This window comes from Somniosus microcephalus, unplaced genomic scaffold, assembly GCF_052327205.1.
Source record: "Somniosus microcephalus isolate GS21.2 unplaced genomic scaffold, FLI_Smic_1.0 scaffold1231, whole genome shotgun sequence".
Classification (NCBI taxonomy): domain Eukaryota; kingdom Metazoa; phylum Chordata; class Chondrichthyes; order Squaliformes; family Somniosidae; genus Somniosus; species Somniosus microcephalus.
The window spans coordinates 6,023-32,786 of NW_028226418.1; the positions used below are offsets into that span (position 1 = coordinate 6,023).

At 46.2% G+C, this 26,764-nt stretch overlaps 1 protein-coding gene across 3 annotated transcripts in view; it reads right to left on the reverse strand.

Moving 5' to 3' along the window:
- Nucleotides 1-4,831: 4,831 nt before the first annotated feature.
- LOC147080692 (uncharacterized) overlaps nucleotides 4,832-26,764 on the reverse strand; it is a 30,900-nt gene continuing 8,967 nt past the window's right edge. The window contains exons 2-6 of one of the 3 annotated variants that reach the window (XR_015077139.1): nucleotides 26,179-26,245; nucleotides 14,552-14,686; nucleotides 12,654-12,761; nucleotides 7,866-7,938; nucleotides 4,832-4,896 (exon numbers count right to left, since the gene is read on the reverse strand). Coding sequence is in view for 1 of the 3 variants with exons in the window: in XM_085981115.1 (XP_085837241.1) it covers nucleotides 12,742-12,761; nucleotides 14,552-14,686 (155 nt within the window). In the remaining 2 variants the exon portion in view is untranslated. Of the gene's footprint in view, nucleotides 4,897-7,865; nucleotides 7,939-12,653; nucleotides 12,762-14,551; nucleotides 14,687-26,178; nucleotides 26,246-26,764 lie in introns of those variants that run through there. The other 2 variants (XR_015077138.1, XM_085981115.1) reach the window with 2 other exon arrangements.

The window sequence follows — 26,764 nt, forward strand, 5'->3', positions numbered from 1 at the left end:
CAGGAGCGTTCTCCCCGGTGTCCTGGGGCCAATGTTTATCCCTCAATCGACAAAACTAAAACAGTTTACCCGGTCATTATCACATTGCTGTTTGTGGGAGCTTGCTGTGCGCAAATTGGCTGCTGCGTTTCCTACATTACAACAGTGACTACACTTCAAAAAGTATTTCATTGGCTGTAAAGCGCTTTGGGACGTCCGGTGATCCTGAAAGGCGCTATATAAATGCAAGTCTTTCTTTTTCTTTTTCTCGCTTCCGCCTCTCAATCCCAGCTGTATTTAAAAGTGACTAACTTGGCTATAGTAATATATACTTTTGTAGATCTGGAGATTATCTTCTGGGCCACTGTACAAAGGCGATTTGACCAGCAATGTGCGTTCGTTCTCAAACAATATTGCGTATTCTTTTGAAACCATGGCTTTCAAATTTAGCTATGCGAATGTTAGCACACACTTGTATGAAATTTCCTTGTCTGTTCTTTTAGAAGAGGTGATGGCCTGTTAATTTAAGCGCCTTCATTAAAATAGCAAAGGGATTTCATCCCAACAAACAAGTCCCCAATTCCAAAGCATTTTACAAAGAGCGGGTATCCTGGCCAATATTCCCCCCTCAACTACCACTACCCAAAACAGACAGCTGACACAAATTGGCAGCCTCATTCGCCTACATAAGAGAATCACTACACTTTATAAGTACTTCATTGACTGTGAAGTGCTTTGGGACCTCTTGGGGACAGGACAGGTAAGGTGCTTAACCCTCATCCATCCCTTTGTGATCTCCAGACTCGACTATTCCAATGCTCTCCTGGCCGGCCTCTTTGTAAACTTCGAGTATTTCTAAACCTCTGTTGCCCCTATCCTAACACACCGAGTCCCACTAACCCATCACCTCTGTGGTTGCTGAGTTACATTGGCTTCCGGTCCGGCAAAGCCTCAATTAAAAAATTCTCATCCTTGTATTCAAATCCCTCTATGGTCTTGCCCCCTCCCTATCTCTGTAACCTCCTACAGCCCTACAACGCTCTAAGATCTCTGCTTTCTTCCAATTCTGGCCGCTTACGCAGCCCCTGATTTTCTTCGTTCCACGACTGGCGGCCATGCCTTCAGCTGCCTTGGCTCTAAGCTCCGGAAATCCCTCCCTAAACATCTCCGCCTCCCCCTCCTCCTTGAAGTCTCCTACTAAAGGAGAAAATAGAAGAACATCTAGAAACCAAAAACAAAGTACAGTAAACTCTTTCGTATCCGGCACCTACGGGACCAGGATGGTGCCGGTTGATGAAAAATTCTGGATAACAGAGAGGTAGGCAATTTGTAACACAAAAAAAGTTAAAACCACTGACTAACTCGGCCACCGCGGGAAACTCAGAAAAACGAAAAATGGATTGATTCGGCAAGATTACCGGTTATCTATTTTGCCGGTTATTAAAGAATTCCGGATGATTAAGTGCCATTTAAACAAGAGTTTACTGTAATGAATAGTCAGCATGGATTTCAAAAGGGAAAGTCTTGCTTGACCAAACTCATTGAATTTTTTGAAGTGGTAACAGAGAGAGTAGACAAGGGTAATGCAGTAGATGTAATTTATCTAGATTTTAAAAAGGCCTTCGATAAGGTACCACATAATAGACTGATGAACAAGGTCAGAGAATGCGGAGTCAGGGGACAAGTAGCAGAATGGATAGCTAGCTGGCTTCAAGACAGAAAGCAGAGAGTAGGGGTAAAGGGTAGCTATTCAGAGTGGCAAGTGGTGTTCGATAAGGATCAGTGCTGGGACCACTGTTGTTCACAATTTATATTAACGATTTAGACTTTGGAATCACAAACACAATTTCTAAATTTGCAGATGACACCAAATTTGGGGGGGGGATGTCAATACTGAGGAGGACTGCAACAAATTACAGGAGGACATTAATAAACTTGCAGAATGGACATATAATTGTCAAATGAAGTTCAACACAGATAAATGTGAGGTATTACATTTTGGTAGGAAGAATAGGGAGGTCACTTACCACTTGGAGGGTGCGAGTCTGGGTGGGGTAGAGGAACAAAGGGATCTCGGAGTACAAATACACAAATCACTAAAAGTTGCGCCACAGGTTAGCAAGGCCATAAAAAAAGCAAACCAAGCACTAGGGTTTATTTCTAGAGGGATAGAATTGAAAAGTAGGGAAGTTATGCTAAACCTGTATCGAACCTTGGTTAGACCACACTTATACTGCGTACAGTTCTGGTCGCCATTTTATAAAAATAATATAAAGGCACTGGAGAGGGTGCAGAGAAGATTTACAAGGATGATACCAGAAATGCGAGGGTATACATATCAGGAAAGGATGAACAGGCTGGGTCTCTTTTCTCTTGAAAAAAGGCTGAGGGGTGACCTAATAACTTTAAAATTATGAAGGAGTGGATAGAGAGAGAATGTTTCCACTTGTGGGGAAGAGCATAACTAAAGGCCATCAATATAAGATAGTCAGCAAAAAATCCAATAGGGAATTCAGAAGAAACTTCTTTACCCAGAAAGTGGTGAGAATGTGGAACTCGCTACCACAGGGAGTGGTCGAAGTGAATAGTATAGATGCATTTAAGGGGAGGCTAGACAAGTATATGAGGGAGAAGGGAATCGAGGGTTACGCTGGTAGATTTAGGTGAGGAAAGATGAGGAGACTCGAGTGGAGCATAAACTGGTTGGTCCGAATGGCCTGTTTCTGTGCCGTATATCCTATGTAATCCTATGTCAGATGCTTCTTAAATCCTATCTCTTTGACCAAGCATTTGGTCACCTGGCCTAATATCTCTTTTATATGGCTCCGTTTCAAATTTTGCTTGGTAACGCTCATGTGAAGCGCCTTGGGATGTTTTACTAGGTTAAAAGGTGCTATATAAATGCAAGTTGTTGTTTGTTGTTGCATTATAGATGAAAAGTTTGTAAATTCGCCAATCGTTCCTATGCTAATGTCTGAAGAGCTAAATTTCAAGGCACGTATTTTAATTGTTGCCTCCATATATCTATTAAAGCTCTTTCATTTCACTGTGGAAAGTTTGCTTTAAGCCTGTTCAGAACACTAGGGCACAGAGAACCAAAATAAATGAAGAAATACATTATTCTAAGGCAGTTCCAGACACAGGAATTGTGACCAGCTTAAAATCCAGTGTCAAAATGTTACCTTTGGTTCAGTTCCAGGCTTCAAAACAAGACTGGGGTCGGAATAGTCACAGTAACAAGTGCCTAGTCATTGCGGAGATCTATCGAGGAAAACCAAACCCATTTACAAGTGTCTGGCTCAGTGAGGGAGGATCTGCCTAATAGCTCGTGTCACAATTCCAAATTAAGCACGGGTGAGAAAATTGCCCTTTCACTCTTAGGGTCATAAAAATCACAGAAATTTACAAACCATAGAAATTTACGGTACAGAAAGAGGCCATTCGGCCCATCGTGTCTCTGCCGGCTGAAAAAGTGTTATCCAGCCTAATCCCACTTTCCAGCTCTCGGTCCGTAGCCTTGCAGGTTATGGCACTTCAAGTGCATCTCCAAGTACTTTTTAAATGTGATGAGGGTTTCTGCCTCGACCACCCTTTCAGGCAGTGAGTTCCAGACTCCCACCACCCTCTGGGTGAAACAAGGTTGCCTCAAATCCCCTCTAATCCTTCTACCAATTACTTTAAATCTGTACCCCCTGGTTATTGACTTCTGCACTAAGGGAAATAGGAACTTCCTATCCACTCTATCTAGGCCCCTCATAATTTTATACACCTCGGTCTGTGTTAAAACAGACCCCAGTCTTATTCCCTCACCCTGGTCTCTCTCTCCCTCTCCTGATGGTGGAAACTAGGCAGCTGAGTGGTAACAACGCATCCCTTTAAGACCTAGATCTGAAGCACAGATGAAAGACGACAGAAGTAGCCACAATTGCTTTTTCTGGCACCACGGTAACCTGGATGCAGATGGCGCTAAGATTGCATGAACTCGCAGCACGTTCATTCAACTGTGCCCGTTGTACTCGGCTGTTGGTATTTTCGCACAAGAACTCCAATCTAACAGGAATAATCAAACGGAAAAAAAACGCTACCCAACTTTTGGATCCTCTTGTTACGACGCTAGGTGGGGGGGGGGGGGGGAATTCGGGATCGACCATTTTGGGGCGCAAGCATCGCCCAGTCTCCAAGTAGCGCCGGCAACCACGAAATTGAGTTTTAGCACCCCAAGAGGGAAGTGGAGCGCTAAATCAAGCACGCCACTTCCATCTTAGGGCACTAACATTGGAGAGCGGGGTGGAGGCTGCTGCGGTCAAAGGCTCCTTCCCTCCCTTAAAGGGAAGGGCCATCGCCGCAGGCTCTGCGATTTAAAAAGTGCCTGCCTGGACCACCAAGGCAGCCGCGATCCCGTGCGATCAGTCCGGCGCTCAAGCAGAGAGCCGGGCTGATCGATCGCGGACAGGAACCGGCAAAAAAAACTAGAACAGGAAAGGTTACGTTTTTTTTCCACTTACCTCGGCCACCTCACTTTTAATCATCGCACCCCCCTCCCCCCGACGCACGCCTCTTGCAGATGTCGATGTTTTCCACCGTCGCTGTTGTGGGGGCAGAAGTCAATTTCAGGTCCGCGGCGTTACTGGGGCGATGCGCATGGCGAAGACGTCACGATCTGCGGGCGAAGGAGAGCGGGTTGCAATGCCGTAGCGCCGCCGCAACACTCCCGTCAAATATGGGGGGGGGGGGGGGGGGAGGGAAGAGTCGATGTCAGCATCGCGCACAGTCGCAAAGCCATTTGCGCCCCGTTAGCGCCGCCCGGGGGCGCGCACGGGAGACGCAAAGGCACCCAATTTGGATTTGAGTTCACTCACCAGACATGAAGTTGAGCGACGAGGAACCAGGAGTTCAGAGTGTCTGATAAACTGCATCCTGCATACACAGAAACAAGGAGTCATTTTAGTTTGCCTACTTCTTAAAAAAAAAAAATTTAGAAAGCCTAATTTAGAGTCGCTCTTTACCTAGAACAGAAAGGGACCCTCCCCAAGAACAAACGAATCAAAAAAAATAAAAGGTTGTGGCTAAATTTCAGAGGAAAGCGCAGGATGGGTGTTTCCTCCCTCTAGCAACGTGGTTTTGGAAAGGAGACTTTGAAGTAACTAACAGCTTCTTTATGCTTGAAACATTTAGAAAAATTACTTGGAAAAAAAGAGGAAACCACAAAGGCTGTCACAGCGATAAGTGCGTGGTGCAATGTGCTGGAAATCCAAGTGTACAGCCACATAGGTTAAAACTTCCACCCCACTGAGTTACTCAGCATAATTGTGATACATTTTGGTAGGAAGAACAAGGAGAGGCAATATAAACTAAAGGGTACAATTCTAAAGCTGGTGCGTGAACAGAGGGACCTGGGGGTTCATGTGCACAAATCGTTCAAGGTGGCAGGACAAGTTGACAAAGCGGCTAAAAAAGCATACAGGATCCTGGGCTTCATAAATAGAGGCATAGAGTACAAAAGCAAGGAAGTTATGATGAACCTTTATAAAACACTGGTTCGGCCTCGACTGGAGTATTGTGTCCAATTCTGGGCACCGCACTTTAGGAAGGATGTGAAGGCCTTAGAGAGGGCGCAGAAAAGGTTTACAAGAATGGTTCCAGGGATGAGGGACTTCAGTTACTTGGATAGACTGGAGAAGCTGGGGTTGTTCTCCTTAGAGCAGGGAAGGTTGAGAGGAGATTTGATAGAGGTGTTCAAAATCATGAGGGGTCTAGACAGAGTAGATAGAGAAAAACTGTTCCCATTGGCGGAAGGGTCAAGAACCAGAGGACACAGATTTAAGGTGATTGGCAGAAGAACCAAAGGGAAAACTTTTTTATGCAGTGAGTGGTTAGGATCTGGAATTCACTGCCTGAAAGGGTGGTGGAGGCAGATTCAATCATGGCTTTCAAAAGGGAGTTGGATAAGTACCTGAAAGAAAAAAATATGCAGGGCTACGGGGAAAGGGCCGGTGAGTGGGATTAGCTGAAGTGCTCTTGCAGAGAGCCGGCACGGGCTCGACGGGCCGAATAGCCTCCTTCTGTGCTGTAACCATTCTATGAGTCTATAAGGTCGGCCTGTCTCAGTCTGAATGCCATTGTGATGGACAATGGCAATCGATAGGGACCAGGGATAATAAAGCCTCTTCGGGTTTTGTTAGGCATGGGTATTAAAGGTTACGGATCCAAGGCAGGTAGGAGTTAAGATTCAGATCCGCTATCATCTAACTGAATGGCGGAACAGACTCAAGGGGCTGAATGGCCTCCTCCTGTTCCTATAATCCGATATGGACACTGTAAGCTCTTAAGTTTTACGGCAATGGTTCAGTTTTGCTGTGGTGCGACTCGCTGTTCAGACTGCCGTAGATTTAGATCTGCTTCAGTGACCTTCCCGGGTATCTCATCCCACAGCTAGGTTACCTTTGGGATGAAGAAGCTGGGCCTGGAAACTCCTATTTTTAAATGAAGTCTCCGGATAGTTGAACCTTTCGCCACAGTGAGCAATTTGCCTGGACAATTTTGGTCAATTCTCATCACCATCTTGGAAGACTTCAATTAGGTCACCAAAAGCCTCCTCTTTTTCCAAAGTGAAGCTTCAAATCCACTCTCCAGCCACAAAACCATGTCCGTTAAATACACTGGATAATTTAGAGGCCGTGATAATTAAATTTCAAATGCAAATTATTGAGGCCCCTTTCCGCATTATTTTCCAGTGAAGCTGCCAGCTTTTACTAGCAATATTTGTCCTGGCCAGTATTTATCCCTCAACCAACATCACTAAAAACAGATTGCAGGAAACGCTCTTTTAACCGGCACCTAAATAACCGGCAAAATTCAGGAGTAGGTTCAGGTGAGTTTTACTTCATATTAGTGGCCGTTCCTGGATCTGTGGCCGTGTAACTGGGGTTCGTGCACTTATTGCTAAGCAACAGGGACGCTTGGTCTGTGGCCGGAGTTTCTGCACATGTTGCTAAGCAACAGGGAAGCCTGGATTTGTTGCTGTGTACGGAGCTCTCATACCGTTTAACTATACCTCTCTGTAATCCGGACTTTTGATAAACCCACTCACCGAACCCCCCCCCCCCCCCCCCCCCCCCTCCCCCCCCCCCCCCCCCCCTCTGGTTATCATCACATAGCTGTTTGTGGGAGCTTGCTTGTGCGCAAATTGGCTGCCGCGTTTCCTACATTACAACAACAGTGACTACACTTCAAAAAGTACTTCATTGGCTGTAAAGCACGTTGGGACGTCCAGAGATTGCGAAAGGCGCTATAGAAATCTAAGTTCATTCATTCTTTCTTTTATAATCGGGCACGTTCCACAATTAGAACTCACTGCCGATGAAGCTTTGAAACCCACAGCCAGTTCAGGCACCTATCTAGCCCGCCTACCCACAGTGGTATCTTGGTGCATTTCTGATGGCCCTGAATCCCATTGGTTGACAAGAATCGGTCGAGGTCCTTCCCGATACCCATCAAGCTTTCCTGTTCCACCAACTGTGCCAGTAATCTTCCCCCCCCCTTTTAGTAAACGATCCTTCCGCAATTCCCATTTTGTTTTGATGACCATAATTTGAAAACATGGAGATAAATCCCGAGTGCATGACTGAATGTTTGACCTGGCTTCAATATAGATCTCGAAAGGTTTTAATAGGCTGGAAATCATTTTGACAGTGGGCTTAATTTTGCATTTAACAGCAGACTGCCTGAGACTGGCGGAATGGGGAGTGCCTTCGGAGCTGGAGTCAATTTCACCAAAATGCAACTGTGCATCCCTGATGAAAAGAATGAGTGAAACCTTCAAAGAATAAATGCATTAAATGCAGCTCAAATTTAGCAAATTGCAGAGAAACCCTGTCTGTACATACTTTCAAACAAGCCATCGTAGTCTATTCTCTCCACGCAACAGGTGTACATGCGGAGGCCGGCAATCTTAATTTTCTGTAACAAAAACAGTGATAAAGAAAGAAAAATGATCAGAACAGCAAGTGCAGACATAGGAGCCAAAACATAGAAGGGAAATAAACGAGAAAAGCAACATGAATCACACCCGCTAGAAATCAATAGCGTCGTCATTAAGCTTGTACACTATAGAAAGGAGGGTCAAGGGGTGTGGGCAAATATGGAAAGATACAGAGAAAATAGATTCATGATCCCTCCTACTTTGTGTTTGGAGGTGAGATTTTACATACTTCTCTTTTCTTCTTAGGCAGTCCCTCGGAACCGAGGATGACTTGCTTCCACATTAAAAATGAGTTTGCAGGTGACTGATTAGTCCAATGCGGGACCTACAGTCTCTGTCTGAGCAGATGGTGGTTGAATGGGCGGGTGGGTGGGGTGCTTGGGTTGACGTGCGCTGCCTGCGCTTGGCTTCCGCTTGCTCCCAGCGATGAGACTCGAGGTGTTCAGCGCCTACCCGGATGCTTCTCCTCCACTTTGTGCGGTCTTGGGCCAGGGATTCCCAGGTGTCGGTGGGGATGTTACACTTTTTCAAGGAGGCTTTGTGGGTGTCCATGTACAGCAGGCACCTCAAAGCACTGGAGAGGTACCACCAACGCTGCCTCCGCAAGATCCTGCAAATCCATTGGCAGGATAGGCGCACCAACGTCAGTGTTCTTGCTCAGGCCAACATCCCCAGCATTGAAGCTCTGACCACGCTCAATCAGCTCCGATGGGCGGGTCACATTGTCCGCATGCCCGATACGAGGCTCCCAAAACAAGCGCTCTACTCGGAGCTCCGGCACGGCAAGAGAGCCCCAGGTGGGCAGAGGAAACGCTTTTACATACGCCCTCTATGTACATACCTATTAGCATATTTTACAGATAAGATCAGTTGTACCCACAGGGGTATGTTAATCCAGACTTGAAACTTCATTGTACTAAGCTTCCCATCCCCGCGTAGCCAGTGCAAGGGAACCCAGTATCAGTGAATCCAACTGAAGCCTTTTATTAGACATTTTTACACTAGGGGGAGTGTAGCCAACCGCAGATACGCAGCTCTCCTTCCATCGGCTTCATTCCCTAGTGTAAACAACCCGATATCTAGGGAATCTGTGGCATTGTAGACCCACAAAAATGTGGGTCTGCAGATCTGCTGTCTGGTACAGGCTGAAATAAACGTGGGGAGCTGATACTGCACATTTATAGGAACAGGTGGATACCATTCACACCTTCCAGCCTGTTCCGCCATTCAATTAGATCATGGCTGATCTGTATCTTAACTCCATCTACCCGCCTTGGTTCAGTAAACGTTAATACACTTGCCTAACGAAAATCACAGGTATTCCATCTCGAGATGGAATCTGACTTATTCCATCAGTGTCCTAGGCCCAAACATCTTTGGCTGCTTCATCAACGACCTTCCCTCCATCATAGGTTCAGGACAAAGCAGCCCGCTTGATTGGCACCCCATCCACCACCTTAACCATTCACTCCCTCCACCACCGGCGCACCGTGGCTGCAGTGTGTACCATCTACAAGATGCACTGCAGCAACTCACCAAGGCTTCTTCGGCAGCACCTCCCAAACCTGCGACCTCTTCCACCTAGAAGGACAAGGGCAGCAGGCGCATGGGAACACCACCACCTGCAAGTTCCCCTCCAAGTCACACACCATCCTGACTTAGAAATATGTCACTGTTCCTTCATCGTGGCTGGGTCAAAATCCTGGAACTCCCTCCCTAACAGCACTGTGGGAGTAACCTTCACCACACGGACTGCAACGGTTCAAGAAGGCGGCTCACCACCACCTTCTCAAGGGCAACTAGGTATGGGCAATAAATGCTGGCCTTGCCAGCGAGGCCCACATCCCATAAAAGAACAAAAAAAAAGTGGCCCTGAGCACCAGCACTCTCACCTGGGCTTGCTGTTTCACGAGGACAAATCTTGTTACAAATACATGCCCTCAAAGTTTGAGCCTCCGATAGATTTGGCAGCAACTCGTTTAGTTGTGTTAGCTCACAGCTGCTTCACATTTGACCCATGTTAATGTTACTCATCACACCGTAGGTAAAGCACTAACTATTTCCCTCGGGGCTGTTTTGAATGTTCTTAACGTGCGATAAAAAATATTTTTGAGGCCAGTGGGATTGGAAATTAATTACCCAGTTTCTGGAAAACTTGGTGCTCCTTTCTGCTCTGAGAACTACCAGTTCAGCTCTTAGTTAGTACACACCACAGCACTGGATAGTCTAACTGAAAGTCAGCCCGTGGCTCAGTGGGCAGCACTCTCGCCTCCGAGTCAGAAGGTTGTGGGTTCAAGCCCCGCTCCAGAGACTTCAGCACAAAGTCTAGGCTGACACTCCTGGTGCAGTGCTGAGGGAACGCCGCACTGTCGGAGGTGCCGTCTTTCGGATGAGACGTTAAACCGAGGCCTCGTCTGCTCTCTCAGGTGGACGTAAAAGATTCCATGGCTACTATTGGAAGAAGAGCAGGGGAGTTCTCCCCGGTGTCTTGGCTAATATTTATCCCTCAACTAAAACCTAAAAACAAATTATCTGGTCGTTAACACATTGCTGTTTGTGGGAGCTTGTTGTGCACAGATTAGCTTTTGCGTTTCCTACATTACAGCAGTGACTACACTTCAAAAAAGTACTTCACTGGCTGTAATACACTTTGGGACTTCCGGTTGTGAAAGTACTGTATAAATTCAAGATCGATCTTACTTTGCTTTAAACTCGGAAAGACCATCTGAAGTGGGAGAGATGCCATGCCATAAACCCAAAGATAAATACATTAAGAGCAAGAGGATAACTAAAGTAAGGGTAGGGCCTATTAGGGACCATAAAGGTAACCTGTGTGTGGAATCGGAAGGCACGGGTATGGTTCTTCACGTTTGTTTTCACAAAAGAGAGGGTCGATGCAAACATTGCCATCGGGGAAGAGTGTGAAATATTAGATGAAATAAACATAGTGAAAGAGGAAGTATTAAGGGGTTTAAGCATCTTTGAAAGTGGATAAATCCCCATGCCCGGATGAAATGTTAAGAGAAGTAAGAGAGGAAATAGCAGAGGCTCTGACCATCATTTTCCAATCCTCTCTGGCTACAGGTGTGGTGCCAGAGGACTGGAGGATGGCTAACATGGTACCGTTGTTTAAAAAGGGAGAAAGGGATAGACCAAGTAATTACAGGCCAGTCAGCCTAACCTCGGTGGTGGGAAAATTATTGGAAAAAATTCTGAGGGACATGATAAATCTTCATTTAGAAAGACACGGATTAATCAGGGACAGTCAGCATGGATTTGTTAAGGGAAGATCATGTCTGACTAACTTGATTGCATTTTTTGAGGAGGTAACAAGGAGGGTCGATGAGGGTGGTGCGTCTGATGTAGTCTATATGGATTTTAGCAAGGCTTTTAATAAGGTCCCGCATGGCAGACTGGTCACAAAAGTAAAAGCCCATGGGATCCAAGGCAAAGTGGCAAGTTGGATCCAAAATTGGCTCAGAGGGAGGAAACAAAGGGTAATGGTCGAAGGGTGTTTTTGTGACTGGAAGGCTGTTTCCAGTGGGGTTCCGCAGGGCTCAGTACTGGGTCCTTTGCTTTTTGTGGTATATATATATCAATGATTTGGACTTGAATGTAGGAAGTATGATTAAGAAGTTTGCAGATGATACAAAAATTGGCCGTGTGGTTGATAATGAAGAAGAAAGCTGCAGACTGCAGGAAGATATCAATGGATTGGTCAGGTGGGCAGAACAGTGGCAAATGGAATTCAATCCGGAGAAGTGTGAGGTAATGCATTTGGGGAGGGCTAACAAGGAAAGGGAATACACATTAAATGGTAGGACACTGAGTCGTGTAGAGGAACAAAGGGACCTTGGCGTGCAGGTCCAGATCCCTGAAGGTAGCAGGCCAGGTAGATAAGGTGGTTAAGAAGGCATACGGGATACTTGCCTTTATTAACCGAGGCATAGAATATAAGAGCAGAAAGGTTATACTTGAACTGTATAAAACACTAGTTAGGCCGCAGCTCTTAGCAGAAGGGTCAATAACCAGGGGGCAGAGATTTAAAGTCATTGGTCGGAGGTTTAGAGGGGAGTTGAGGAGAAAGTTTTTCACCCAGAGGGTGGTGCGGGTCTGGAACTCACTGCCTGAAAGGGTGGGAGAGGCAGAGACCCTCATCACATTTAAAAAATACTTGGATATGCACTTGAAGTGCCGTAACCTACAGGGCTACGGACCAAGAGCTGGAAAGTGGGATTAGGCTAGATCGCTCTTTGTCGGCCGGCATGGCCACGATGGGCTGAATGGCCTCCTGCTGTGCTGTAAATTTCCATGATTCTATGTTGCAGCAAGAGTTGCTCCACCATCGTTGGTGTCAAGTTGGGTTTTCCTTTTTTGGGGGTGGGGGGGGGGGGGGGGGGGGGAAGAGAACGTGAAAGAGGCTTTATTCCGTATCTAAACCAAGCAGTAACAGACCTGCGAATCCCGACTACTGCCGCTACAAAGAATAAGATACTGCTCCACCTCCCAGCAGAGACACCACCCCCCCAGCAGAGACACCACCCCCCCCAGCAGAGACACCACCCCCCCAGCAGAGACACCACCCCCCCAGCAGAGACACCACCCCCCCCCCCCCCCCCCCAGCAGAGACACCACCTCCCAGCAGAGACACCACCCCCCACCCACCTTCATTAGTGCAAATTTAAAGAGATACCCATTTGCTGTACTTCAGGGGCCCTGTGAATCCCATGGCTTCTATCAGTTTGGTGAAGGGGCCCAGTTCTTCCTCAACAGGCTGAGCCTTATCTTTCACATTGGAAAGCTGTTAATAAAAGAGAGAACAAATTGTCAGTCAAGGCTCACCAGAGGATTATTTGTTTGGCAAAGCTTGCAATAAAATACTAGGGTACGCAACAACACAACTCGCATTTATATAGCGCCTTTAACGTAGTAAAACATCCCAAGGTGCTTCACAGGAGCGTCAGCAAGGAAAATCTGACACCGAGCCACATGAGGAGATGATGGCCCATATTTTCCGATCGGAGGCTTCCTGCGTGCGGAGGCCTCCTATCGGGAAAAAATCTATGCCCTTACCGGAGGGCTCCCGAGGTCCGGCCATTTCCGCTCCTGGGCCTCTCCACAGTCGAAATGCGCAGGGCCCAGGTATCCCAGGGGTGCAGGCGGTTCGCAATCGTCCCTGGGATCGAGTGGGCCATGGGGAGCCAATGGGAGAAGGGAATCCCCCTTCATACTTTCGACAGGTCTCTCCGCTTAGACATGTCGGAAGTATGAATGGGGATCACTCAAAAAACATCAAAACATTAAATTATTTTTTTTTTAATCACGTTTTTAAAATTAGTTAAAATTAAATTAAATTAAATATTTTTTCAACCAAAAAAAGTAAAAAAATTTACGGGGCTAAAAATAAACTTAACTTTTTTAAAAAGTATTTTAAAATTATAAATGAGTGGGAAAAAAAGTGTTTTTTTTTACTTTTTTCAAACTCTTATGCTGGTAAAAGCAGGCCTTACTCATGCTTTTACCAGGCGTAAGATTTTTACGGGATTTCAGCGGGCAGAGGTTGTGCAGAAAGCGGAACTCTCCCCCCGCACAGGCCCATCTCCAGGGCAGGCGCGGGATCCGTCAAGATTCTTGACAGATCGGAAATGCCGGTTTTCAACTCTTGGCATGCCTGAAACCGGCACTTGCGAGGTCCTTACGGGTGGGTACACAGCTCTTACACACCCGTAGGGATTGGAAAATACGGGCCATTAGGTCAGGTGGCCAAAAGCTCGGTCAAAGAGGTAGGTTTTAAGGAGCGTCTTAAAGGAGGAGAGAGAGGTAGAGAGGCGGAGAGGTTTAGGAAGAGAATTCCAGAGCTTAGGGGCTAGGAAGCTGAAGGCACGGCCACCAACGGTGGAGCGATTAAAATCAGGGATGCTCAAGAGGCCAGAATTAGAGGAGCACAGATATCTTGGGGGGTTGTGGGGCTGAAGGAGATTACAGAGATAGGAAGGGGCGAGGCCATGGAGGGATTTGAAAACAAGGATGAGAATTTTAAAATTGAGGCGTTGCTTAACATTAAATAATTTTCTTTTGAAATCATGTTTTTAAAATTAGTTAAAATTACATTAAATTAAATATTTTTTTTTAATTTTTTCAACAAAACTTTTTAAAATTTTTTACGGGGCTAAAAATAAACTTACCTTTTTTAATAGTATTTTTAAATTATAAATGAGTGAAAAAAAAAATTTTCAATGTAAGTCAGCGAGCACAGGGGTGATGAGCGAACGGGACTTGGTGCGAGTTAGGACACGGGCGGTCGAATTTTGGATGACCTCCAGTTTACGTAGGGTCGAATGTGGGAGGCCAGCTAGGAGTGTGTTGGAATAGTCAAGTCTAGAGGTAACAAAGGCATGGATGAGGGTTTCAGCAGCAGATGAGCTGAGGCAGCCAAAGTAAAGACAGACATATTAGCAACATGAACAGTTTGAGTGTGAACACGATTACCTGAGGGGTGGGGGCAAGAGGGAGAAGGGAAGAAATGGAGGCTGCATCTGATGCTCTGCGTGGTTTGTATACAGATTAGCCCTTTCCATTTCCAGAACCCACCTTCGGTGTGACGTGAGCTGCTCGGCATGGGGGTGCCTGTCTGAGTAAAGTGCGTCGGAGCCCATTGTACGAGGCTGGGCCGTTCGGCCTGGAAATGCGGGCTCCTATCACTGCACGTTGCCACACAGCACGGAGCTGAAAGGAAACAAAAAGGCATTTCAGATCTATGTGGTATGCAAATACAAAAAAAACAGTCCGCTGTACAGATCTGTGGAAACGAAAAGCTAACAGCTACATTGCCCCTTCTCTAGTTACCTGCTGTGTTTTTAGTCATGGTCATAAACCAGGAGTAGAAACAACTGGTCTCACCTGCTTACGCTGGTAAAATATGGTGTGATTAAGAAACACAGTATTACAGCATTGCACCACTTAAATTCTCCCCCCACCTGTGGTGCTGTGAAGTGAGTTTATCTTTTAGATGTAATCCAACCTCTAGACACTTTGTCAATCACCTGTCAGTTTTTTTTTAATCATGCCTGGGATGTGGGCATCGCTGGCAAGGCCAGCATTTATTGCCCATCCCTAATTGCCCTCGAGAAGGTGGTGGTGAGCCTGTCTGTGAGGTGAAGGTACTCCCATAGTGCTGTTAGGGAGGGAGCTCCAGGATTTTGACCCAGTGACGATGAAGGAACGGCAATATATTTCCAATGTCAGGATGGTGTGTGACTGGGAGGGGAACTTGGAGGTGGTGGTGTTCCCATGCACCCGCTGCCCTTGTCCCTCTAGGTGGTAGAGGTCGCGGGTTTGTGGTTATACAGTACATCTGTTCTGCAACAGAGTTCAATACAAGGCCTCAAAAACAACTACACAGCCACGGGACACGACCAAATTTCAAACGTCAGCCCAGTTATGTCATGTGCGTTGAATGCTGCAGGCTACATGGCTCATGTATTCCCAGCTATGAAGCCACATAGCTCATGCTCTCCATTTTGAAGAATGGAAAGTGTTGACAGGAGCACAAGAAAGAGTTTAAGCTAGTGGACTAAAAACTGTTTGTTCCATTGCCATGGCAATGCAAACATCAGCGGTTCGGATGCAAGCCAAATAGAAGAAAATGCACATACATACATTGCACCACTAATGACAAGGGGATACAAATGCTACTGCAACACACGTCCATCATATTCCAGTTGAAAACAATGGAAAGGTGGGAATCGAAGACAAACATTCATTCCCAACTGCAATCCCAGTGTATTAAAGGAAGGAAAGAAAGCAAACTCTCTCTCTCTCTCGCTCAATTCACATTTACTGCAGATGAGCCAACAGTCAATCCAGTAATAAATCCATTGGGGAGGCAAGGGCACTTCCGGGGAAGGATTTTTACAGGTAAGAGACATGCATGTTAAGTCTTTCTACACCACCTAAATACTTTTTCTCGTTATAGGCTAAAGATAAAGTTATTGCAGTTTAAACATGGATATTGCACCAACCTTACACCAGCTAGATTTTTACCTAGAATTTACAATATTGATTATGTTACTGGACTAATAATCCAGAGGCCTGGACTAACTGATCCACGGACAGTGAGTTCAAATCCCACCACGGCAGCTGGGGAATTTAAATTCAGTTAATTAAATAAATCTGGAATAAAAAGCTAGTATCAGTAATGGTGACCATGAAACTACCGGATTGTTGTATAAACCCATCTGGTTCACTGATGTCCTTTAGGGAAGGAAATCTACTGTCCTTACCCGGTCTGGCCGACATGTGACTCCGGACCCGCTGAATTGGCACAGCAAGCCACCGCCACCTTCTTGAGGGCAATTAGGGATGGGCAATAAATGCCGGCGATGTCTATATCCCATGAATTAATTTTTTTAAATCTGGAATATACTGCCTGAAGGGGCGGCGGAAACAGATTCAATAGTAACTTTCAAAAGGGAATTGAAGGGGGCAACATTTGCAGGGCTATGGGAAAAGAACAGGACAGTGGGACTAATTGGAGAGCTCTACCAAAGAGCCAGAATAGAGATGATGGGCCGAATGGACCCTTCTGTGCTGTATGACTCTATGAAAGGGGGTCAGTCAGTCTGTGTTTATCCTGCACGCGAGCGATAGGCCGCCTGCATGCGCCCCCACCTTGTGCTCATATCCCTTTATTCCCTGCTCCGTCAACCAACCATCTAACCTAGTCTTAAATATTGCTTCAATCACTAGTGCGTTCCACAGCCTCACAACCCTGTATAAAAAGGTTTCTCCGGCTCTCCAATCTAAATACACTACATTTGAGAGAGGGGTTTTGACAGAGTAGATCGGGAGAAACTGTTTCCACTGGCAACAGGGTCGGTAACCAGAGGACACAGATTTGAAATATTTGACAAAAATGCCAGAGGGGATTGTTGTGATCTGGAACGCGCTGCCTGAAAGGGCGGTGGAAGCAGATTCAATAGTAACTTGCAAAAGGGAATTTTTTTTTTTTTTAATTCATTCCTGGGATGTGGGCATCACTGGCAAGGGCCAGCATTTATTACCCATCCCTAGTTGCCCTTGAGAAGGTGGGGGTGAGCCGCCTTCTTGAGCCGCAGCAGTCCGTGTGGTGAAGGTGCTCCCACAGTGCTGTGAGGGAGGGAGTTCCAGGATTTTGACCCAGCGACGATGAAGGAACGCCGATATACTTCCAAGTCAGGATGGTGTGTGACTTAGATCTCTACTTAAAAAGGAAAAATTTGCAGGGCTGTGGGGAAAGAGCAGGGGGAGTGGGACTAATTGGAGAGCTCTTTCAAAGAGCCGGCACAGGCACGATGGGCCGAACGGCCTCCTTCTGTGCTGTATGATTCTACGATTTGATCTTGCATCTATGTCCCCTTATTGTAGAACCATCAGCCACCGGAAGCAGTTTGTTTCTACCTATAGTGCCCCAGATTATGTGATCAATACCATGGATGAGTCAGAGATATCCTTAATTACAACAGTGACTATAGTTCAAAAGCACGTCATTGGCTGCAAAATGCTTTGGGGCGCCCTGAGGTAGTGAAAGACGCTATAGAAATGCAAGTCTTGCTTGCTTTGAGATCGTTGGATGACTTAACGTTGATTACCGAGAGTCCAGAAATTGATTTTAACTGTAAACTCTGCAGTGCGATGGTCAATTTCGCGTTTCGTATCTGACACTTGATGCCGCACATTGACCCAGTCCAGTCTGACGATGTGATACACCAGAGCCAGCTGGATAGGGAATCAGAGGAGGAAAATATCTGTAGAATCCAATTAATACAGGCTGCTCTGGAAGGTTTTAAAGCAATGGCCCAGAAATTCGGGTCTCCACGGGTGAGTACGCACGGGGTACTCGCCCGTAGGCCCAATGGAAGTGCCGGTTTCCTGCATGCACTGCGCATGCGCGGGAAACCGGCACTTCCGATCCCCTGAACGAAGGGGTTCAGAGGTCGAACGCGTGCGCGGGGGAGGCAGCGCGTGCACATCGAACTTCGTTTTTTTTTGCAGGTTTTCCCGGGAGGGTAAGTCTCCAGAAGTTAGACATATAAAAAGCAGTCGCAAGGCCTGCTTTTTACAAAGTAAGTGGTGAATTAATTAAAATTAAAACATTTTTTCCACAGGTTTATTATTTTTATAAATACTTTAAAGCAAGGTAATTTTATTTTCAGCCCCGTTAGAATTTTTTTTTTTAAATTTCAAAAATTTAAATTGTTTAAAATAGTTATTTCATGTAATTTATAGTTTATTTAAAAAGTGATTTTAAAAAAAAATTTATTTGAAGATTTAGTGATGTTTTGGGGCCGTAGTATTTATAAGTCTTGACAGCTCTTCCTGTCAATCTTATGAATGAAGCATTCCCTGCTCCGATTGGCTCCCCATGGCCCACGTGATCCCAGGGGATGCTTCCAGCTAACTGCGCCCCTGGGATACGCAAGCACTGCGCGCCGGCAGGTGGAGCAGGCCCAGGATCGGAATCCCACAGCTCAATGGCCGGCGTGCTAGGTAAGTGCAGATCGGGGGCTTGCACCTGCGGGAAGCCCCCGACCCGAATTTCTGGGCCAATGATTACATTTGAACTGTTCTGACCCGGTCTCTTAGGTCTTCACTCACTACAAACATCATTCCCAAACTATTTTCCACAGGCCATGGACCAACTACAGCCAAGAGGAACAGAATCTATTCCCAGCACGGTGGCATAGTGGTTAGCACTGTTGCCTCACAGCGCCAGGGACCCGGGTTCGAATCAGGCCTCGGGTGACTGTCTGTGTGGAGTTTGCACATTCTCCCCGTGTTTGCGTGGGTTTCCTCCGGGTGCTCCGGTTTCCTCCCACAGTCCAAAGATGTGCGGGTTAGGTTGATTGGCTATGATAAATTGACCCTTAGTGTTAGGGGGGGATTAAATACGTGGGGTTACGGGGATAGGGTGGGATATGTGTTGATGTAGGGGTTACGGGGATCGGGTGGGATATGTGTCGGTGCAGGCTCGATGGGCCGAAATGGCCTCTATCTGCACTGTGAGGTTTCTGTGATTCTGTGAATGCTGCTTTGGACCAGCTACCAGGAGTGGACAAGGGAGCAGCCCTCCATTCCCGGTGAAGCATCGGACCTTCTCCATAACGGCAAGGTTGAGATCAAGAACTCAACAGACTGAGTTCTCAACCAACAGCAGCTTGTATTTATACAGCACCTTTAAGGTAGTAAAACATCCCAAGGTTTTTCACAGGAGCGATTATCGAACAGAATCTGACACCGAGCCACACAAGGAGATATTAGGGCAGATGGAGGTAGGTTTTAAGGAGCATCTCAAAGGAGGAAAGAGATGTAGAGAAGTGGAGAGGTTTAGGGAGAGAATTCCAGAGCTCAGGGCCCAGGCAGCTGAAGGCATGGCCGCCGATGTTGGAGCGATGAATATCGGGGATGCTCAAGAGGCCAGAATAAACCCCGTGTTCCATCACTCTGGCGTAACACCGACAGGGCCACTACAGTATTGGTGAAAATCCTTTACTGAAGCCAGAACTGCCTGCCTGCACCACGCACGATATTTAAAGCTGGCCTCAAAGTTGCCGTCCAATTCCATCGTGAAACACCACCGCCTCCTTCTTCCTCCACCCAGCTGTACCAACTAGGGTCAAACTGGACCCGAGAGGAAGCTTACTGAGCCATCGTAAACCAGCGGCCCCAATTATCGAGAATAGGAGCCCCTCCATATCTTTACCGCTTTCCTGTTTTCATGGGAAAAGAGGCAGAATTGTGGAAATACGATCCCAGAAACTCCAGTAAAAATCCTGGTGGATCTCAAGTGAAAAGCGGAATGTTGCTCATTCAGTTGCCGTAAATATCTGGTCCCCATACATCCTTAGAATTCCCCAAAATCTCATTAGCATCCTTCTGCAGTGATAGCACAGTAACCTCAGTGTTTTCAATCAGTATCATTTACAGCCCTGCTGTTAAATGTCATCAACGTGGTTTTCATTTTACTGAGACCACAGCATATCTGCACATATTTAAAAATTACAGATAGCAGAAAGGGCACGGAAAGCCACAATTTAATTGAGATTCCAGCAGCATCCAGAAACCACTCGAACTTCACTCTCTACAGTCCTACTGCCCACTCTTGATCACTTAGAACTCAGCGGAGATTTTATCAGAACAGTTTCTAGGTCGTGTACTGATGTGCAAATGTGCATGTCCGTCTCTCAGTTTATCGCGGCTCCGTAAGAGAGAAACTTCAGGATCTCTTTTTTAAAAAGTTACTGTTCAACTAGAATTGATGATGATGAACTTTAATTGAATGCAGTTTTAAAATGAAATGCCTTCAGAAAATGTTGAAGCGAGAATGCCAACGACGATGACAGAAAAAGCTGGCTGGGAACAGTGTGTAAATTGCATTTGATATAGTGCCTCGTCACATCTCTCAAACATCTCAAAGCATTTTAAGCCCGTCTTTCGGATGAGACGTTAAACCGAGGCCCCGTCTGCTCTCTCAGGTGGACGTAAAAGATCTCGCGGCCACTATTTCGAAGAAGAGCAGTGGCGTCCTGGGGCCAATATTTATCCCTCAATCAACATCACAAACAGATTATCGGGTCATTATCAGATTGCTGTTTGTGGGAGCTTGCTGTGCGTAAATTGGCTGCCGCGTTTCCTACATTACAACAGTGACTGCATTTCAAAAAGTACTTAATCGGCTGTAAAGCGCTTTGGGACACCCTGAGGTTGTGAAAGGCGCTATATGAATGCAAGCCCTTTTTGTGTTTACACATTCAATGAATTAATTTTTGGTGTGCAACGACTTATGTAGGCAAACCTGGCAGCCAAGTTGCACACAGCAAGATACCGGAGTCTGTTTCTGGTGGTTTTGGTTGAGGGGGGAATGTTGGCCCAGACACCAGGAGAATTCCCTCCTCTTTCTTGAGCAGCGCCATGGAATCTTTTAACACCCACGCGAGCCTAGCAGACAAGACCGTGTCCAAATGTCAGCACCTCCCTCCGTACTGTCCTGGCGTGTCAGCCTCAATTGTGCAGTCACCTCGGAGTGGGCGTTGAACTGCGGAACTCTCTGACTCACAGGTCGAAGTGGTTCCAAATGAGCCCAGCTGCCCTAGTTACACAGTGTGAGACGATCATCAGTGAAGGCAGAACTCACCGGTAAAGAAATGTTATCTATGGTGCTGCATGTCAGTTTAACTAGCACAGGATTCAGTTATTCCTCTCAGGACCCGCCCCCCCCCCCAATCCGGTTTCTTGCTTGATTACTTTTCTGACAGAGACTCGATGCGGAGGCTGACTGACCGTCTGTACCACATCTGTTAAAACTGAATTCCCTCTCAAAAGGAAGGAGAGGATATATACTCTTTATTTAAAAAAAGCACATCCTGTTTGTGGGTGTGTACATGGTATGTGGGGAGGTATTTATTTCTGGCTTTCTTTCCCCATATCCCCCTCAGTGTTAGCTCCCTTTAAATTGGCAAAAGAATCAGAGGCGAGATGAGAAATGTTTTTATACAGCGAGTTGTTGTGATCTGGAATGCGCTGCCTGAAAGGGCGGTGGAAGCAGATTCAATAGGAACTTTCAAAAGGGAATTGGATAAATACTTGAAGCGAAAAATTTTCAGGGCTATGGGGAAAGAGCAGGGGGAGTGGGACTAATTGGGGAGCTCTTTCAAAGAGCCAGCACGGGCATGATGGGCCGAATGGCCTCCTTCCGTGCTGTATCATTATGACGAACAAGAGTTTGAAAGAGTCTGGTTAAAGTGATCAATTTGCTCAGGAACCCAAATGATTTTGGTGCCCACCCGATCAGCATAGCTAATTCTGATGTCGACTTCACTGTTGATTCATCAGAATGATCCCGGGGTTTAGAGGGTTAACTTGAGGACAGGTTGCACAAGTTTGGCTTGTACAGGTATTCCCTTGAGTATAGTAGACTGAGGGCTGATCGGATGGAGATGTTTAAAATGTTAAAAGGATTCGATAAGGAAGGTACAGAGAAACTATTTCCTCTGATGGGGGAGATCAAGAACGAGGGGACATCATATTAAAATTAAAGCCAGGCCATTTAGGAGGGAAATCAGGAAGCACTTTTTCACACAAAGGGTAGCAGAAATGTGGAACTCTCTGCCCCAAAGGCTGTGGATGTTGGGGGTCAATTGGAGCTTTCAAGATACAAATTGATAGATTTTTGTTGGGTAAGGGTATCAAGGGATAGGGAGCTGAGGCGGGTAAAAGGTGCTGAGGTATTAATCAGCCACGATCTACAGGAAACTCTCGATTTACCGGCACCTAAATAACCGGAAATCTCTGCTAACCGGCAAAATTCAGGAGTAGGTTCAGGTAAGTTTTACTTCATGTTAGTGGCCGTTCCTGGAGCTGTGGCCGTGTAACTGGGGTTCCTGCACCTGTTGCTAAGCAACAGGGATGCTTGGTCTGTGGCCGGGGTTCCTGCAGCTGTTGCTAAGCAACAGGGAAGCCTGGATTTGTTGCTGTGTACGGAGCTCTCGTACCTTTCAACTATACCTCTCTGTAATCCGGACTTTTTGATAAACCGGCACCACGCCGGTCCCGTCGGTGCCGGATAAAAAAGAGTTTCCTGTAATTGAATGGTGGAACAGGCTCGAGGTGCTGAATGGCCTCCTCTTGTTCCTATGTTGAGCAGTGCTGCTCAGCAAAATGCTTTAAACAACCGCTTTAATCAGCTGCTACCTTCTCCACACCCTGCGCTGATCAAAATGCTGGTTTTAACCAGAAAACAAACTTGGCCTTCGATGCGCTAAGGAAGAAAAAAATAAATCACAAGCACAAGCCAGTATGTTTTTGATAATATGCTATATGCTTATGTGGCATGCTAAGCCCTTAAACACCAATATTGCCCTATAGTATCATATAGTTCAAAACACTCATTCCAGACACAATCCGAGTATAGAAGGGAAAAATCTTCAATGTAAATGCTCTACTGGGTGAATACATTCATTCAGAATAAAAGTTCATTTGGGAACATTATGAAAATGTCATCATTATGCATTTGTTGAAATCCAATCGGCGGCACTACCTGCGCTTAAAGGACACCTTAAGGACTGGCATTAGCTGCCCTTTTTTGCAGGTGTCATTGTATGTATGTACTGTCAAATTTTTAGAATGGAGAGTTCCTTACGCAGCAACCTTAGCGGCAGAGAAACAGCTCTATCCCCCTGGGAGAGAGCCGTGCCAACATCCAATCCCAGAGATAGAGCGGTTTCTCTGCCGTGGAGCATGCTGGGTAAAGAGCTCCCCATTCCACATAAGCCGTTTCTTTCACAAAAAGCTGCTGCCGCCTTGCGCTGACCGGCGGAGAGGAAGCAAGCTGCAAGGAGGGGGAAGCGCCAGTGATCCCGACTCGGTGAAAGTTCCAGATACAGAAGCTTTGCATCATTAAAACATAAGAATTAGGAGGAGTCGGCCATACGGCCCCTCGAACCTGCTCCGCCGCACGGCCCCGCTCCGCCGCACGGCCCATAAGAACATAAGAAATAGGAGCAGGAGTAGGCCAATCGGCCCCTCGAGCCTGCTCTGCCATTCAATAAGATCATGGCTGATCTGATCCTAACCGCCAATCCACTATCACTCCGCCACACGGCCCCTCGAGCCTGCTCCGCTATACGGCCCCTCGAGCCTGCTCCGCCATTCAATAAGATCATGGCTGATCTGATCCTAACCGCCAATCCACTATCACTCCGCCGCACGGCCCCTCGAGCCTGCTCCGCTATACGGCCCCTCGAGCCTGCTCCACCATTCAATAAGATCATGGCTGATCTTTGAGCTCAACTCTACTTTCCCGCCCGATCCCCATATCACTTGATTCCCCTGGAGTTCAAAAATCTATCAATTTCAGCCTTGAATATACTCATTGACTGAGCATCCACAGCCCTTTGGGGTAGAGAAATTCAAAGATTCACAACCCTCGGAGTGAAGAAATTCCTCCTCATGGCCGACCCCTTAACCTGAGACTATGCCCCCTAGTCCTGGACTCTCCAGCCAGGGGAAAACAACCTCGCAGCATCTACCCTGTCAATCCCCCTCAGTATCTTATGTGTGTCAATGAGATCACCTCTCAGGCTGCATGTCCCATGGTTTAAGTTGTAAAAGGGCTTGGTGCACTGAAGGCTGTGCGAAATTTGTAACTTGTGAGTATCTGTGGCTTCAGAGTGCCTCTTGTATATTTTACCATGCAAGTTATTTGGGTCTCTCAATTCTAAGTGTCTGTTTTTTTGGGGAAGAGTCCATTTATAGAGGTTTTACTGGAGCTCATTCCCTCTAGTGCTGGCGATGGATTTGAATGGACCAGCCCCACTGCTGCTAGCGGTCAGTACTCGGTCCGAAGGAGCTGATGTCTTGGCCCAAGCAGCACTGTGGCAGCTGTGTCTCTCTTTTTTTTGAATGGGAGGCCGAGAGGCCTAGTTGGCTGGGTGCCGTCAAGGCAGCTGTGTGCCTTTTTGTTTTCTACGTCTGGTTGTGATGATCATTTGTTTTTTTGTGAAATATGAATCATAAATCAGGAAATTCAGAAAAGATTTTTTTTGTCAGGTAATGAGTTGTTTTTGTGGAATATGGTGAGATAACCAATTAGAAAGGGAATTGCCAATGGCGCAGACGTAAACATTTAATATATTTTCCTAAAAAGGGACAATACTCAGCCTCAGGCTCTATCTGACAGCACTAAATGACTTGCTCAGTTATGTGGAGAGACTGGAGAAGCTGGGATTGTTCTCCTTAGAACAGAGAAGGTTAAGGGGAGATTTAATAGAGGTGTTCAAAATTATAAGGGTTTTGATGGAGTAAATAAGGAGAAACTGTTTCCATTGTCTGGGGGGTCACTAACCAGAGGACACAGATTTAAGATAATTGGCAAAAGAGATGAGATTTCTTTTTACAAGACGAGTTATGATGATCTGGAATGCACTACCTGAAAGGGCAGTGAAAGCAGATTCAATATCAACATTCAAAGGGGAATTGGATAATTACTTGAAGGGGGAAAGTTGCAGGTATACAGGGAAAGAGCAGGAATGTGGAACTAACTGGATCACTCTTTCAAAGAGCTGTCACAGACTCGATGGGCCGAATGGCCTCCTTCTGTGCTGTATGATTCTATGATTTATAGAACACCTCATCACATCCCTCAAGGCGTTTTACACAAAATGAATCGCTTCGAAATGTAGGCAAGCACAGCAGTCGGTTGGCGCAAAGCAAGATCCCGCAAACAACCAGGCGATGAGGGAAGAGTGTTGGCCAGGCAGAACTCCCCGCCTTTCCTCAAATAATTCCAGGGGATCTGAAGTGTCCCCCTGAAACAGGCTCACATCTGGAAGCCTCATCGGCAGCACAGAGCATAATTCAGCTCGACAAATAACTGTTAATGTACACATTAAAAAAAGTTAGCCGTTCCATATTACAGTACATCATTGGGAAAAATCGTCAATGGAACACAGTTCGGGGATATCCAAAAATATATGCCAGTGCTGAAAAAAGCCATGTTCTGTTGGACAAGTGGATTAGGAATGACATATTCAGGGATACCACATAATTTCCTATACAGCCTTTTCCACATGAATCAAGAATATGCGTTATAATAAATTACTACCCCCCCAATCAAAAATATTTTTCCTCCCTCACAGAAGCTCTTAGACTTATTTTCCATTGCATTTTTGCTTTCCTCTTTCCTTTTATAATTTGCCGTTATGCTTTCCCCCTTAAACACTCGCCTCTCCTCAATCTTATACTCTGCACTTAGTCTGGCTTTCCCAATTGATTTGAAGCTGTTTGCCCTTTAGTTCCCGCTCATCTCTTCCCTTCATCTCTTTGCTCAAATGTCTGCTTGTGTTATTTGTGGTTCACGGCATCTTTCAGCTATCCGTTTGTCTGCCAGCACCGAGCGATTCCCACCAGCGTCAGTGGGAAACTTTAATCAACCGTGTGAGTGCGCATTGTTCAAATCCTCTCTAGTCCAATGCACTGGGAGACACTCTGGCCTTTCACTGCTGAGGCCTGCGGTTAAATTCAACCCAGACTAAAAGTCCCTTCTTGCTGGGTTCTACGTGAAATGGGTTTTTATCCAGTTTCGAATCAGTTCCGACTGGTCATGGAGATCAGTGGCACCAAACTGCCCCCCGAAATTGGTGCCTCACCCAAATAGCAATGTGTATGGGAAGTGGAATACTCACACTGATGCAGGGTGCTCTCCAGAGATCGGGGTGGTATAGAGGGAGCTTTACTCTGTTCCTAACGGAGCTAAACCAGAGCTTGGAGCTAAAGCAGAGAAGTTATGCTAAACTTGTATCGAACCTTGGTTAGACCACACTTGAAGTACTGTGTACAATTCTGGACGCCATATTATAAAAAGGATAAAGAGACACTGGAGAAGGTGCAAAAAAGATTTATAAGGATGATACCAGAAATGCAAGGGTATACCCATCAGGAAAGGATGAACAGGCTGGGTCTCTTTTCTCTTGAAAAGATAAGGCGGAGGGGTGACCTAATAGAGGTCTTTAAAATTATGAAAGGTTTTGATCGAGTGGGGAAGAGCATAACTAGAGACCATCAATATAAGATCGTCACCAAGAAAATCAAATAGGACATTCAGAATTAACCTCTTTACCCAGAGAGTGGTGAGAATGTGGAACTCGCTGCCACAGGGAGTGGTTGAAGCGAATAGTATAGATGCGTTTAAGGGGAGGCTAGATAAGCGTATGAGGGAAAAGGGAATAGAGGGTTACGCTGATAGAGTTAGATGAGGAAAGACTGGAGGAG